Source organism: Pelophylax lessonae (assembly GCF_965119305.1).
Source record: "Pelophylax lessonae genome assembly, chromosome: 10".
Classification (NCBI taxonomy): Eukaryota; Metazoa; Chordata; class Amphibia; order Anura; family Ranidae; genus Pelophylax; species Pelophylax lessonae.
Genome location: NC_138777.1, coordinates 127,186,023 through 127,203,478, shown reverse-complemented (window position 1 = coordinate 127,203,478; position 17,456 = coordinate 127,186,023). Strand labels below are relative to the sequence as shown.

Sequence of the window (17,456 nt, the reverse complement as noted above, 5' to 3'; positions counted from 1 at the left end):
AGCCACTGTTTTCCTGGAAGTCTGGTCAGCCGACCAGCTTTTCAACCATATCAGGCGACGGTTTAGCACCGCGATACTAGACAGGCGCGCAGCTAATGGGGCCTCATTTAAGGCCGCATCGCACAAATACATGACCTCCTGATAAATCTGGTCCACCATCGCCAATGTAGCAGGGGGAGCAGAATCAGCTACGAGAGTGCGTCTAAGCATCTTCGTCCAATCCGCCACAGCCGGAGCTGCCATGACAGAGGCGAAGATAGGTTTCAGCATGGAACCGGCCACCATGTAAGCATGGTGGGCAAGTGATTCCATCCTCCTATCCGTAGGATCCCTAAATACTGGGTGATCTTCGGTGGGAACCAGAGTAGCCTTGTTCAATCTGGCCACAGTGTGATCCACTTGAGGACCACACACCAGCGCGAATCCGTAGGAGACGCGAAAGGGTAAAGAAGTTGAAACCTCTTTGGCACCACAAAAGTGCGTTTTAAACTGCGCCATTGCTCATTCACTGTAGCATGGAACTCAGCGGGGCAGGGGAAGACCTGCGCCGCCTTGCGGGTCCTGTGTGTACCAAAAGAGGACACAATGCCCGGAGGATTGGGCTCATCCTCTAAATGGAGTGTTTCTTTAATGGCAGAAATCAGCGCATCCATAGCTGCGCTTTCCTCGGGCGTCCCAGGGGGGGGAATCATCCACCCCTGCAACCTCCGCCTCCCCCTCAGACTGAGAAGAGCAAGACCCTGAAAGGGGCACGCCACCCATGGCAACCAAGTCAGATTCAGAATCAGAAGAAAAGGAAAGCCTAGGCCTTTTTCTATCAGCTTGTTCAGTCATCAGAATATCCACCTTTGACACTAAAGTCGCCACAGCAGCAGACAAAGTAGTCAGGGTAGAAGATTCAGAGGAACCTGAATCACCCACCAAGGCTGGAGGGAATTTTCTGTCCTGAGATTCCATGTCAAAAGAAAAAGGTTTTTTTTTTTTAAAAAAAAAAAAAGGTACTGGGCCTTTAAGCGCGCCGCGGACCCCCACAGCGCACCGCTACACTAACTGTGAACACAGACCCCTAAGCAGGATAAACTGAAAACCAGAAGGAATGCACAAGGAAAAAAGGACAGCAGACAGACCCCACAGGAGTGTTCCAACCGCAGCCGAGTCCTTCTGAGAGAAAGGAGGAAGTGATGTCACCGCAATAGACTGAACTGAGGCTTTAGGCTAAAGAAAAATGGTTGCCAATAGAAATTAATGGGAGGCTTCGGTAAATTGCCCGCCGACATGTGCTCGGAACGATCGTTATGCCACACACAAGATGGTGCCGCAAGGCGCCAAAAACACACCATAAACATGCTGTATAAGCGCCCATAGTGAAGCCAGACATGCTGCCCACACCTAAAATGGCGGACCGGCGGTGTTTAATGCCGCAGCGGTCGCCACACGTGTCTGTACCTCCAAAGCACCCTAAAGTGACACAAGAGAGGGGCCCCAGAAAATCACACAGCGCACCGACTGTGACAGAAAACCCCCGCAGGGATCGGGATCAGGGAGCCCAAAAACGCACAGACATGAGGGGATAACACAGACACACAGGACTGCCAGCCCCAGACAGAGGCCCCACACAGAATGTACTTACCTGTACTCGATGGTGTGGGGTGCCTCTCATCGGCGGGAAACCGCCCACCCTCAGATGGCAGGGGTGCCGTCAGCCAAAAACGCAGGACGCCAAATAGTGCACAGATAACCGTGGATGAGGCATCCAGGTGAGGTAGTCACCTCACAGGCTGCATCCCTGAGGACAGGGATGGGTCGTTTGCGAGGCCAGGGCGAACACATAGCCTGCTAAACGCTCGATGGCGGGCTGGGATTCCATCTGACCCTCTGTCCTGGAGAACCAGGACGACCAGTCCGACTCCCAGCTCTGCAAACGCCGTCTTCATCCGAAGAGCCGACTAACGCTGACAAAATAAACAGCTAGTAATGCAAAGAAAAATGACATTTACAGAAAATAAAAATCATAAAATAGAAGAAGGCGGCTGAGACTGTAGCCCCAGCACAGGGAAGCCTATCTACTCCTTAACTAGGCAGAAGACAAACTGAGTTGGGATGGCTGATTGCAGGGGGGTATTGGACCAGTGGGACAGCCCCTATGGGTGTGTCTATGTAAATGCTTTGTTTTTTAACACGTCTTATGCCTAGCTACTCCTGTGGAGAGGAAGTTAATACCCCATTGGTGAAGACTGTATGAGTGGCCCGCGACTGTCGGAGGACGTAAGAGAAAAACAGTTTTGCCTTTAGTTCTACTTTTATTATGTAATTGACATACATTTTAGGGGTCTTTGCGCACTATATTGATGTATGAATGATTTTACAGGCAGAAAGTCCAATTGCAAAAAATGCAGGTATGGTCTGTAAAGTGCTTGCATTTACAGGAGTATACTTTTTCTATAGCATAATCTACTATTCAAAGCCGAGGTGCGACTAACGTATGTATGCTAAGTGAAGGGTCATTCCCACCCCCAGTCAGATGCATTATAAATGCTAATATGTAGAGACATTAAAGTGGAACTTTAGTCAGAAAATTAAGTCCTGCTAGATCACTTCAGGATGGCCTCTTTGGCAGTTAAAGCTATGTAAAACATTAAAAATAAGTGCGTATACTGTTAAAATCCAGTAATATACTGTCTCACCCTGCTGTGCACATACTCAGTTTCCCTCTATTTTTAAGCACTGCCAGACTTGCAGAGGCCGATCTACTGACAGCCTTAAAGCAGAATTAAACCCTCCTATACTTTACAGCCAAGGAAGCTGCTGTTGTTCAGGGGATCTGGGCTTCTACAAAATGGCAATCTCTAGCAAGAGGAAACAGGAGCAATGATGGAGGCAATTTACAGTACACACTAATTTTGGTAGCATTATGGGTAATGTGCAATGTATGTTCCTTGCTAAAGAACATATATTTGCAAGTATTTTCATTGATTTAATTTACTGTTTATTTAGGTATTGATTACATATACATACAGTTGCAAGAAAAAGTATGTGAACCCTTTGGAATGATATGGATTTCTGCACAAATTGGTCATAAAATGCGATCTGATCATCATCAAGTCCCAACAATAGACAATCACAGTCTGCTTAAAGAGGTTGTAAACCGAAATATTTATTTTTTTCACCCTGAAAGAGAAACACATAATGAGCTAGTATGCATCGCATTCTAGCTCATTATGAAATACTTACCTTAGAACGAGCTCCCGCCGTGCCGCCCGCTTACCTCTATGACGGGCGACATGTCCAGTCGCCCATCTTCCGGGATCGCGGCATCCGGCCATCTGATTGGCCGGAGCCGCAGTGACGTCACTCCCGCGCGCGGGAGCTGACGGTCACGGCACGGGGCTCTGAAGGAACGGCACGAGCAGCCGTTCCTTCAGAGCGCATGCGCCAGTGACGTCACTGGCTGCATGTAAGGTAAATATCTCCTAAACGGTACATGTTTAGGAGATTATTTACAGTACCTATAGGTAAGCCTTATCATAGGCTTACCTATAGGTACAAGTTGCAGAGGAGGGTTTACTTCCTCTTTAAACTAATAACACACAAAGAATGAAATGTTGCCATGTTTTTATTGAACACGCCATGTAAACATTGACAGTGCAGGTGGAAAAAGTATGTGAACCCTTGGATTTAATAACTGGTTGAACCTCCTTTGGCAGCAATAACTTCAACCAAACGTTTCCTGTAGTTGCAGATCAGACGTGCACAATGGTCAGGAGTAATTCTTGAGGATGTCTGGTGTGAATCGCTTTCTTGAGGTCATGCCACAGCATCTCAATCGAGTTGAGGTCAGGATTCTGACTGGGCCACTTCAGAAGGCGTATTTTCTTCTGTTTAAGCCATTCTGTTGTTGATTTACTTCTATGCTTTTGGTCATTGTCATGTTGCAACACCCATCTTCTGTTGAGCTTCAGCTGGTAGACAGATGGCCTTAAGTTCTCCTGCAAAATGTCTTGATAAACTTGGGAATTCATTTTTCCTTCGATGATAGCAATCCGTCCAGGCTCTGACGCAGCAAAGCAGCCCCAAACCATGATGTCCTCACCACCTACTTAACAGTTGGGATGAGGTTTTGATGTTTGTGTGTTGTTGTTTGTTGAGCCTCTTTTTCGCCACACATAATGTTGTGTGTTTCTTCCAAACAACTCAACTTTGGTTTCATCTGTCCACAGAATATTTTGCCAGTACTGCTGTGGAACATCCAGGTGCTCTTGTGCAAACTGTAAACGTGCAGCAATGTTTTGTTTGGACAGCAGTGGCTTCCTCTGTGGTATCCTCCCATGAAATCCATTCTTGTTTAGTGTTTTACATATTGTAGATTCGCTAACAGGGATGTTAGCATTTGCCAGTGACTTTTGTAAGTCTTTAGCTGACACTCTATGATTGTTCTTCACCTCATTGAGCAATCTGCGCTGTGCTCTTGCAGTCATCTTTACAGGATGGCCACTCCAAGGGTGAGTAGCAGCAGTGCTGAACTTTCTCCATTTATAGACAATTTGTCTTACCATGGACTGATGAACAGCAAGGCTTTTGGAGATACTTTTATAACCCTTTCCAGCTTTATGCAAGTCAACAATTCTTAATCGTAGGTCTTCTAAGAGCTCTTTTGTGCGAGGCATCATTCACATCAGGCAATGCTTCTTGTGAAAAGCAAACCTGCATCTGGCATCTCACTCCAATTAGCTCTTGGAGATGTCATTAGTCTAGGGGTTCACATACTTTTTCCACCTAACTGTGAATGTTTACATGGCGTGTTCAATAAAAACATGGCAACATTTCATTCTTTGTGTGTTATTAGTTTAAGCAGACTGTGATTGTCTATTGTTGTGACTTAGATGATGATCAGATCACATTTTATGACCAATTTTTGCAGAAATCCATATCATTCCAAAGGGTTCACATACTTTTTCTTGCAGCTGTATAGCGATATACCTTTAAGATGAAATTTATATTTGTGTTGCTGTACATGAATGGTATAATTTTATTTTTGTTCGCTCATGTAAAAAAATTTTTTTGTGCACAGAAAAAAGGGGTTTTTTATAAAGTTTTTTGTGTGGGTACATTAACTGCTCGTTCGCAACACAAAAACGTCCTCCAGATCCGTGCAGGATGCTTTTCTGCCTGCATGTTTTTGATGCGTTTTACCGCATTCCAGTACAGTTCTGTGCAGAAGAAAAGCAGCTAGTTATACTTTTTTTTCTGGACCTGAAAAGCACTGGAACGCACTGCGCTGGTGTGACCTATGCCATTGAAACCCATATAACCCATTTTCCATGCATTTCTGATGCAGAAAAAAAAGCACTGCACTGCTTGTGGTGTGAACTGGCCATTAACCACTTGCCGACCGCCGCAAGTACATATACTGTAGCGGTCAGCCCCTCCTGAGCAAAGCGATATATTGCTACATCGCTCGCCCACGAGCCTCTAGGCGCACTCCCGCCCCCACTCATTTTCCTGACATACCCACGCGAGTGACCGGAGGCTACGATGTCCGCCGGTCACTCACAATCTCCTGCTGGAGAGGAAGAAAGGCAGGTGGCTAACGTAAACAAAGCCGCCTGTCATTCTCCCTGGTGTAACTGCAGAGACGATATGATCCTGCTATGTAGGATCGTATGTCTCTGTGGTTACATCACAAGCCACGCCCCTTGACAGTTAGAACCACACCCCAAGGGACACACTTAACCCCTTGATCACTAAGTTAACCCCTTCCCTGCCAGTGTCATTTTTACAGTAACAGTGCATATTTATAGCACTGATTACTATAGTAATGTCACTGGTACCCCTAAAAGTGTCAAAAATGTCAGTCAGGGGTTAGATCTGTCCGCCGCAATGTCGTAGTCCCGCAAAAAAAAAAAAAACGCAGATCGCCGCCATTACTAGTTAAAAAAAAAAAAAGCAATAAAAATGACATAAATCTTTCCCGTAGTTAGTAAACATAATAACTTTTGCGTAAACCAATCAAAATCAGCTTATTGCGATTTTTTTTACCAAAAATATGTAGCAGAAAACAAATTGGCCTAAAACGTTAAAAATTTTGATTTTTACATATAAATTTGAGAATTTCATATAAAAAAATGTGAAAAACATTGTTATTTTTTCAAAATTGTCGCTCTTTTTTTGTTTATAGAGCAAAAAGTAAAAAATTGCACAGGTGATCAAATACAACCAAAAGAAAGCTCTGTTTGTGGGAAAAAAAGGACGTCAATTTCATTTGGGTACAGCGTCTAACGGCTGCGCAATTGTTCGTTAAAGTCACGCAGTGCCGAATCGCAAAATAGGCCCTGGTCTTTAAACAGCCAAATCCTCCGGGGCTTAAGTGGTTAAAGTCCGTTGGGTGCTTTTTGTTTGTCTTTAGTAATGTGACCAGTAACACAGATTTTTTTTTTCTAACTGATCTAGATGTGGCACTAGATATTTTCTATTTTGTATATATAAAAAAAAAAAAAAAAAAAAAAAAAAGCCTAAACACCTAGAATGGTGGCATTTTTGGCATCCGAGTGAAAGAGACCGGCTATCTGAGTGCATATGTCAGTTTAGCAGTTATTTGAATACATTTTATGATTACTTTAGACCAGGTTTAAAAGAATTACATTTCATACTGACCTGAAGCAAGAACTCGCATTGTTTTAGCAACTCCACCCCAAGGAGCACCAAGAGCCACAAAAGAATGAATATATTTGTCCTTCCAGTTTTGGGTCTGGTGGTTGAGGAAATAAAGTGTATACAGGTTTCCCATGCTGTGTGCAATGAGCGCCACGGGGCTCTTGTAGGTTTCAAACATAGTTTCTATGAGCTTCTGTAAAGCTTCAAAGTATTCTGTGTTTTCATCTAGATAACAGAAAAATAAGATTTTTGTAAGATCTTACCATAAAATCTTTTTCTCTGATGTCCATTGACAGACGCAGCCTCATCTTCATGAGCTGTGTGGGTTATGCCGCCACCTGCAGGAGTAGTCTAGGCAGTACATTAGTACAACATTTTAACATATACACGCCCATGGGACTGTCCCTCTAGACATAACCCTCACAGACACAGCCCCGCACATCAGTTTAGTTGCAAGCTGTGAAGACAAAAAAAAACATCCCCAATCAGAAGGGCGGGTGCTGTGTCTGTCAATGGACCTCAGAGAAAAAGATTTTATGGTAAGATCTTACAAAAATCTTCTTTTCTCTATCGTCCTTTGACAGACGCAGTACCATCTTCATGAGCTGTCTGGGACGTCCCAAAGCAGTATAGGCATGAGGGGTGGTAAAAACGCAACCAGAAAGTAACGTAAAACTGCAAAGGCTAAACCTAGCCAACTGGGTAACATGAAGCTCAACCAAAACATGAGCTCACCCGGGCAAAAGACCTCTAAGAGAAGAAGAAAAAAAAACACTCTTTTGAAACAGCAACCTGCAAAACCTTGCGGCCAAAAGAGGCATCCGAAATCCACCTTGTAAAATTTGGTAAAGGTGTGCACAGACGGCCAAGTCGCTGCCTTACAAACTTATATGACTGAGGCCTGATGGCGAAAAGCCCAAGAGGCACTCAGCACTCTAGCAGAATGAGCCTTCACAGGGAAAGGAGGAACCTAACCCTTGAGTGAATAAGCCTGAACAACCATCTGCCTGATTCATCTTGAAATGGTCGCAGCGGACGCAGCCAAACCTTTGCGAGGACCATCCGCAAGGACAAAGAGAGAGTCCGACTTCCTAAAGGACTCAGTGACCATCAGATAAACTCTGATTGCCCGAACCACATCCAGAGAGTGCAAGGCAAATTGCATGAGATGCTTAGGACATAAGGAAGGCAACACAATGTCTTCATTAAAATGAAAATCTGACACCACCTTTAGGGAGAAAAGACTGATTAGGTCGGAGGACAACTTTATCCCTGTGAACGACAGGACAGCGCCGCCAACTCCGAGACTCTGCGAGCAGAAGTAATAGCCACTAGGATGCAACCTTCTGCGACAAAGAAAGCAGAGAAATCTCCTAATATTCTCAAAAGGAGGCTTTTGAAGAAGAACAGAGAAAACCAGATTGAGATCCCATGGTGGCAACAGGGATCTCCTTGGGGGAGCCAGATGATGCACCCACTGAATAAAAGTACAAATTAAGGCATTAGTAGCCAACGGACGTTGGAAGTAAATAGCCAAGGCCGACACCTGGCCCTTGATAGTCCCCAACACCGTCCCCGCTCAACCCCTTTTTGTAAAAAAGGCCAAAACCCTAGCTACAGAAAATAAGCGAGGGTGCAGCTGCAGCGATTGACACCATGAAATGTAGGATTTCCATGTGCGATGATCGATCTTCCTGGAAGTTGTCTTCCAAGCCTTCAAAAGGGTAGGAATCACCGAGTCAGAGAGATCCTGATCCCTCCACACCTTGCTCCATACAGCCAAGCCAGTAAAGCCAGCGACCATAAAGCAGGGTGGAAGATCGGTCCACGAGACAGTAGATCTTCCCGCAAAGGAATTCTCCATGGAGGATCCGCGACAATTCTTAACAGGTCTGCGTACCAAGACCACCGAAGCCAGTCTGGTGCCACCAGAATGACCGAAATGCCTTCCATCGCCACCCATCGAAGAAACCTTGGCAGGAGTATGAGCAAAGGGAAGGCATAGATCAGGAGATACTGGCTCCAAGGAGCCACCAGGGCGTCTGTAGCGTCGACCAGAGGATCCAGAGACCTGGCCACAAACCACTTAACTTTCCTGTTGAGGCGAGACGCAAACAGATCCACCTCCGGAGTCCCCCACCGGGCACACAGGAGATGAAAAACCTCTGGATGAAGGGACCATTCCCCTTGATCCAACACCTGACGACTCAGGTAATCTGCTTGCCAATTCTCGACACCAGGAATGTGGACAGAGCCGGAACATGGTGTTCCACCCAAACCAGAATCTCGGGCGACTCCTTGGCTGCCAGGACACTCTTGGAGCCCCCTTGATGATTGATGTAAGCCACGGCCGTGGCATTGTCTGACTGTATCCGAACCGGAGAGCCGTGCAGCCGACTCGTCCAGTGAAGCAGGCAGAGTTTGATCGCTCTCAGCTCCAGTATATTGATCAGCAAGGAAGACTCTTCCTGTCCCCTGGGCACAGAGCTTTCCTAGCACTCCACCCCAGCCTGACAGGCTGGCGTCCGTGGTGACCACCGTCCAAAACACTGGCAGGAAGGACATGCCCTGGCACAGGGCAGGTGACCGGAGCCACCAAGAAAGAGCCAACTTTGTAAGATGGCTCAAGCGAATCTTGTGATCCAAGGACCGTGGATCTCTGATCTATTTCGCCAGAATCTCATTTTGCAAAGGTCTCGAGTGAGACTGAGCAAATGGGGCTGCTTTGAAGGGCCCTCAAGTAAGTCCACAAGGAGGACTGATCGGTCTCCATCAGCAACCTGACTGCCCTTTGCAGCTTGCCAAAGCAGAGTCGAGGGTCAGTCCCAGATAGGTGACCCGTACTGATGGCATCAGATCAAATTTTTTTTTAAATTGATCTTCCACCCGAATTCCGCAAGGGTCTGAATCGTGATGGAGATGTTGCCCAACAGATCTGAGTGGGAGACTGCTCGCAACAGGAGATCGTCCAGATATCCCACAATTGAGATACCTCGCCAATGTAACAAGGCCAGCACAGGGGCCAGGACCTTGGTAAATACTCTGTGAGCCGAGGTGAGACCAAAGAGTAACGCCACAAATTGAAAGTGCTCCTCTGCCACCACAAAGCAGAGAAATTGCTGATGTCCCTCGAATATGGGGACCTGGCGATACGCATCCTTGAGATCGATGGAGGCCAGAAAATCCCCCTGATTCAATGATGCCACCACTGACCGAATGGACTCCATTCAAAACTTCTGCACCCGCACAAAGTGGTTCAGAGCCTTGAGATCCAGAATTGGATGCACCTTGCCCTCCTTTCTGGGCACCGTGAAAAGGTTTGAATAGAAACCTAGAGAGCGTTCCTGCTGAGCAACCAGCACTATCACCCCTTGCAGTCTCCCACAGAACCTTCAAACGCTCTGGAGACAGGTGAAGATTTGACTGAAAAAAACCTGTCCCCTGGCCGGGACCAGAATTCAATCTTGTACCCGGAACAAATCAGTTCACAAACCCAATCGTCCTGAATGAAGGAAGTCCAGGGTTCCTGGAAGAAGCGCAGACGTCCCCTCACCCCTAATCCAGGTAAGGGCGCCCCGTCAGGCTGAAGAGGACTTTTAAGCAGCACTGGACTGACCGGCCTTGGGCTTGCCCCAATGCTTTTTAGCCCCTCCAGAAGCTCTCAACGGCTTACCTTTTTCTTGCGCCCAGAAGGCACGAAAAAACGCTTATGGGCAGAAAAAGAGGGCCCCCCCTTAGTACGGGGAGTCTTATCGTTGGAGGATTGAGGAAGAAGAGCACTTTTCCCGCCAGTCAAGCCCTTTAATCGACTCATCCAATGGGTCGCCAAACAAACGCTCTCCCAGAAAAGGGAGATCAGCCAGGGCTCTCTTAGAAGCTTGTTCAGCCGACCAGGTCTTCAGCCAAAAAATTGCGTCTCAAGGCAATGCCCACAGCCGAAACCCTGGCCACCAGGGGAGCGGTATCCATAGATGCATCACACAGGAACACTAGAGCTTGAATCACCAGGTCCAACAGTTCAAGCTGTTCAGCAGGAACAGCCAGGGTCCAAAGACTCCCGCAAACCCCTAATCCATTCCGTCACTGTCTGTGAGACTAAAACAGACACACAGCGGTCTGCAGAGATCCCCTTTAAACTATACTAACAGCAGAGCGTGCAGGGATATGTCTGCAGGGACCCCACTACTGTACCACCACGTCCTGATCCTTCCAGCAGCATGCAGAAAGAGACAGAAAGTGACCCCGTCCAGCAGCAGGAAATAGAACACAGGAAGTGATATCACCTGAATGAAAGGTCACGCTGCTCAGTGCAGCACAAAAGGCTACACAACATGGATGCCCAAACAGTTCAACAGGAAGCTCAGGGAAAATGGCTGCCCCATACAAGTCTATGGGGAAAAAAAACTACATCGCCCACATTTATGATGGCAGCGCCCACGGCTTGCCATGCAGTCAGGGACCGACACTATGGAGGCCTTAAGGATCCACAACAGGAACAAGCAATCCCAAGGGTACCCTGCCGCCACCCCCCCCCCCCAGGGCGCCAGGCGCCCCAGACACATAGCCCCCCGCAGGAACTGGGAAGGGGGGCGTACACACAGAACGGGCACCAGGCAGGCCAGGGGGATCTTTTAGGAGGCACAATCCTGTTATCCCCAGGAGAGGGTCCGCATCCCCCCAAGGCCAGCAGGGGCAAGGGGGACACATTTACTCACCATACCATGGACTGGGTGGCTCCGCTTCGGGCAGACTGCCTCCCACCCGAAGTGGGGGTGCTGCCAGCCGAGGGGTAGGCTGCGACTCAGGGCGTTCCAGGTCGTCACGTCCCGGCGAGATATCCGCTCGCAGGCTTGATCCCACCTGGAAAAGGGGCACCGTCATGGCTAGGCCTAGTGCGGGATTATACCCTGCTCATGCTTGTAGGCCAGGCTGGGGGGACCATAAGGATCTACATTACCCAGTGCAAAGCCCCAGCCGGCATCGTTGTTTGTAGATCACCAGGAAATTCTTCCCTGAACACTAGCTAGCAAGTCAGTAAAGAGAAATAAAAGAAAACATTCTGAAAAGAATACAAAAAACTGAGACCGAGGTCCCAGTAGGAAAAACTAGGTCCTACTTCTTCTCTAGGCAGAAACAAACTGATGTGCTGAGCTGTGTCTGTGAGGGTTATGTCTGGAGGGACAGCCCCGTGGGCGTGTATATGTTAAAATTTTGTACTAATGTACTGCCTAGACTACTCCTGCAGGTGGCAGCATAGCCCACACAGCTCATGAAGATGAGGCTGCGTCGGTCAATGGACGATAGAGAAAATAGAATTCATTTATCAGTACTTGGATTCATTTTTGAACCTGCTCTTCTTTTATTGTTCCCTTTTTATGAACACAGTGGATGCAAGAGCTATACTGTTCACTTTTCCTGTCTACCACTGCATCTCTCTTTAGTCATGAATTGCTGGATTTTGAACCAGATCATAATGTTTTCTCTTCATTATAATACTTTCACAGAGATCTTAGAAATACTAGTAATCACTTTTCTATGGGTTGAACTAGATAGATTCGTGTCTTGCTTTAACCAGAATAACTATGTAATCACAATTTTAACTGTAAGCAAGTCTGTTGGGATCTTGTCACATAACATTTAAGAATTTGGCATCCCAATAAAATGAAGTTATAGCTATATGGTAGAAATGCACTGCCTTTAAGCAGGTGCACGGCAGTGCAATTCATTGTTGGGATTTGGGCCAGCGTGATTTTGGAAAAGATTCATTACCTTCTTTTGCAAGTTTTTTCTGCATAGGTCAGCCCATTGATATTATTGGAAAACACACAGAAAAACCTGGCGCTGAGAGCTAACAAATCTAAAGACCAGAAAGATGATTAACAATAAAAATGATGATAGGTGAAAAATGTCCATGGATCTCGTCAGGGGTGCAGCTGTCCCATACTCAGTCCCAAAAGGATAAATGACACAAGCAGCAAAAATAGAATAAAAAGTGCAGACCAAGGACAAAACTTGCTTGGAGATTTGAGGTACAAAAATATCAGTTTAATGGAAACACCACAACAGGGAAGTTCCAACTAATAGATTGGAAAAAAACGCTGGCCACCATGTGGAATGGCATAGAAAGATAAGCAGTACCTTATTGGGAGCCAATGGCGATGATAGTGTGCTGTACAGTAGATGTCACCCCAAGCAGGGGATAGGATGGAACCTGTAACTGGTAATGATGGAAAAGGGCTCGACCAGAAAAATGCCATATCAATGAAGAGAGCCCGCAAGTGCCGTCCTGCACTGGGGAGGCAAAATAGCAGTGTCACCGGCAGTTTCTCCGGAGAGCACTGGCGTCTCCTGCTCTCGTCGTCCGGAAGCTGCACCGGGAGATGACATCGCCGGGCAGCCGGAGACCAGTGAAGGTAAATGCAATGCAATACAATACAATGTCCATACCATGTGATGGGAAGAGGAACGACAAATGGTACTATATGATTCGGGGGAACCCCCTTCTTCAGGTCTAAAATTGGCGTTGAGAATAAGGAATTTAAATAGAGCAAGATGAGGGGGGGGGGGGTGACATGCTGTCACCCGCACTGACTCCCCCTACCTGGAAACTGCTGACAACAAATTACAAAATATACAAATATAACATACTGACCATGTGGAAAATTTGAAAAACATAAAACATAAAAAACGCATACAAAATCATATAAAAAGTTCAAGAAACATTGAAGTATATATGAAAAAAAAGGGCCCTTTTATATTTTATGCTATGTTTTATTAAAAGGGCCTTTTTTTTTCATATATTCTTCAATGTTTCTTGAATTGCTCATATGATTTTGTATACGTTTATGTTTTTCCAATTTTTCCACATGGTCAATACGTTATATTTGTAATTTGTTGTCAGCAGTTTCCAGGTTCCTCCCTCTTCCTTTCCCTATTTAAATCCCTTATTCTCAAAGCCAATTTTAGACCTGAAGAAGGGGGTTCCCCCGAAACATGTAGTCCCATTTGGCGTTCCTCTTCCCCTCAATAGCTGGCTGCCTCATCCATACACCTTTGCCATTTAGTGTGGACATTGCAATGAATGGTGTGGACAATGTATTGCATTGCATTTACCTTCACTGGTCTCCAGCTGCCTGGTGACGTCATCTCCTGGCGCAGCTTTGGGACGACGAGAGCAGAAGACACCAGTGCTCCCAGGAGATACTGCCGGCGGCCACACAGAAGTACCTGCTATTTTGCCTCCCCAGTGCAGAACGGCACTTGCGGGCTCTCTTCATTGATGTGGCATTTTTCTGGTCGAGCCCTTTTTCATCATTGCCAGTCACAGGTTCCATCCTATCCCCTGCTTGGGGTGACATCTCCTGTACAGCACACCATCATCACCATTGACACCCACTAAGGTACTGCTTATCTTTCTATGCCATTCCACATGGTGGCCAGCGTTTTTTAATCTATTAGTTGAATCTTCCCTGTTGTGAGGTTTCCAATAAACTGATATTTTTGTACCTCAAATCTCCAAGCAAGTTTTGTTCTTGGTCTGGGGGAGCTCTTTTCATTCCATTTTTGCTACTTGCATTGATATTATTGAGCTGCTCTACATGCGACATGCAGAAATGTGCCTGTGCTTGGTCACACCTGTACCAGTGCGATGTGCATAAAGCCTAAAGTTTAAGAGAAACCAAAAGAAAAAACTGATAAATCAGCACCAGGGACATAACTTACAGCCCGTAGGTAGTGTCCCGTGTGCTGAATGTCTGTTCTTCTAGAAACAAATATAACATATGTTGCCGCACTAAACAATGAAAATAATAAAAATTGTTAAAACTGTGTCCATCACAGACACGGACTACGCCCAACCATGTCTGTGATGTTACCACGCAAGTCAAGCTTGTCTACATGTGGACTAGTTCCCAAGAACCATTGATTTTTTTAGGTGCTGCATTTTATCTGGAGTTTTGTTAATTCTTAGTATCATTTTCTTTTAATAAAATATCATACAGTTTTACACTATTTGGACCATTTTTTTTTTCATATGGTTTGTGAGCTAGAGCGATTTTCATTGTCAGCCATGACACTATCCTTTTTAGCCTAAACTAAGGGAACTGAAGCGATCTTCTGTGTATCACTCACGATTTTCTAGACTCTTATAATTTGGAATTCAGATCTCTGGTGAGCAAGCATTTCACATGATTCAAGGCGGAGATGCACCTGGGTGGAAACTCTACAAATTATTTGTACACTTACATTGGATATTCACTTCAAGAGACTGTGTACACTTACATTGGATACTCACTTCAAGAGACAGAGAGACAGAGACAGAGAGCGAGAGAGAGAGAGACATTTATTATTTTGATTGTTTATTGCAGCAACTTGTATTTGTTTCTATCCCCAAATGTCCTCTTGTGTTGTTGCCTGCAGCTTAGATTCATTTTTTGATTTCATTTTACATTTTCTACCTGTGCAATAATTTTATTTATTTATATTGTTCTTCTAGACATCCTCTACTGTCCATGCTCTCTTACCCCCCATAATCTTCCAGTGATGTGGCTGTTAATACAACTAAGGGGCTCCCACAGACTCCAGACAAGAGCCTGACTATGCCAGCCCCCTCTGTCATTCACAGCAGCTATACTACAGCTTCTCCGAATAAAACAGGATCTAAGAAAGGAGGAGGAATAGATGAGCAGTACAGCTTCTATGAATAGACAGCTGGGCAGAAGGGGCAGGCATAGTCAGGCACTCTAATGAGAGTGTATGACAGCCCCTTAGTTGCATTTACCCACATGCATAAGACAAAATTAATGTGGGTGGCATCAATGGGGCAGGATTTAACCTTAAATAAGAGGCATCAGTACAAAGGACACAGCTGATTGTATGTTTTGTCCCTTATGCTGATTTTTCTTTTCTTTTTTTCTTTTCAATGTTGGCTGCAGCACTTCGATTTAAAATACGTTCCTGTAAAGAAGGTAGTGGATATTTACCTCTACTGCAGTCTGCGCTGCCAAACCCAACTCCATTGAAGAGAAAGCAACCCCTGAACTCTCAAAAACTGACACCTTCATTCTGCCAACCTTTAGTATTTATTGGTTAAAGGCAGGGGGAGAGAAAGTGCCCACTATCTAAGGAACTTCTTATTTAGACTTTGAGTGTATTATTATTACTTTAGAAGTTCTAATGTTCTCCCGACCCAGGAAACATATGTTTTTGTTTATTTAAGTTTCCACCTATATCCATGTGAAATCTCTTCTCTTCTGTTTGGTGAATGCAAAGGTAAAAAAAAAAAAAATTTGAATAATAAACAGGATCACAATGGACAATACATTTTAGTTATGGGAGCATGTAGTATAGAACACTAAAAACTTGACACCTCAGCGCTAAGGCTCCATGAACACTAGCATTTTTTTTAAGCCTAAAAAATGCTAGAAAAAAAAATGCTTGATGACAAATGCTGATAATAGCGTTTTTGTGCTGGCTTGTTATAGTGTTTTAGTAGCTTTTAGGAGCATTAGAGTTTAAGTAGTGTCCGTTGAAGCTATGTCGCGGTGACCTAGTGCGTAGCTGCGGTCTGCGGAGGCTCACTGGCCAGACTGGGGAGACCACTGGATCTAGATTATCCAGCCCATTGCCCAGCCCGGAAGTTGATTGTAGATTCTCAAACAAGAAAAAGCAAACAGATGCAAGGAAGGAGAGAAAAATTGGATTTTTGACTTTCTCTGATGTTCATGGACAGACACAGCTCCTCAGGATTCTTGATCATTAGGTATACTGCTCCCTACAGGAATAGGGTGCTAACCAGAAAAAAGAACTTGACTAAGCCTATGGGCAGTTCCAGGAGGTATACTTCCCTTCCCCTCTCTTTGTTACAAGCAGTTTAACCCATGGAGGGTTGGGTGCTGTGTCCGTCAATAAACATCAGAGAAAGTCAAAAATCCAATTTTTCTCTCCTTCTCATCCTTCTTGCATCAAAAATCCCATTTTCTCTTTAGTTCATTGGTGGGGTCAAATTTCGAACCCCGTGAATAAAGTTACGCACCAGGGAGTGCGTGGCCAGGGGTCATTGAAAGAAGACCGCCAAGGCCGACACCTGGCCCTTGATGGTACTCAAGGCCAACTTCTGCTCAACCCACCCCCCCCCCCCCATTGAAAGAACGTCAAGACCCGAGACATCTAGAAGGAGCGAGGGTAAACACCAAGCGACTCACACCACGAAGTGTATGCTTTCCACGTACGATGGTAGATCTTCCTAGAGGTACACTTCCTAGCTTTCAGCAGTGTCGGAATCACTGACCCAGGCAAACCTCTATCCCTCAGCACCTGGCTTTTACCAGCCAAGCCGTCAAAGCCAGCTACTGTAAAGCAGGATGGAAGATTGGTCCTTGGGACAACAGATCCTCCCTGAGAGGCAGTCTCCAAGCAACGTCGGTGAACAGCCGCACCAAGTCGGCGTACCAAGACCGGCGAGGCCAGTCTGGGGCCACTAGAATGATCAGAATACCTTCTGCCTCGATCCTGGGCAAGAGCCTCGGCAGAAGCTTGAGAGGAGGGAAAGCGAAAATCAGATACTGGCCCCACAGAGCCACCAGCGCTTCTGTGGTGTTCATCAGAGGATCCCATGACCATGCCACAAACTTCTGAACCTTTCTGTTGAGCCAAGATGCCAACAGATCCACCTCAGGGGTTCCCCACTGGAGACATACAGTGCCTTGTGAAAGTATTTGGCCCCCTTGAACTTTGCGAACTTTTGCCACATTTCAGGCTTCAAACATAAAGATATAAAACTGTAATATTTTGTAAAGAAACAACAA

The 17,456-nt window shown here is 45.7% G+C and overlaps 1 protein-coding gene across 1 annotated transcript in view; it reads right to left on the bottom strand.

The window, feature by feature from the left end:
• PLA2G15 (phospholipase A2 group XV) overlaps window positions 1–17,456 on the bottom strand; it is a 159,918-nt gene that overhangs the window by 52,122 nt on the left and 90,340 nt on the right. The window contains exon 5 of the mRNA XM_082271076.1: window positions 6,652–6,876. Coding sequence (XP_082127202.1) covers window positions 6,652–6,876 — 225 coding nt within the window. The remainder of the gene's footprint in view (window positions 1–6,651; window positions 6,877–17,456) is intronic.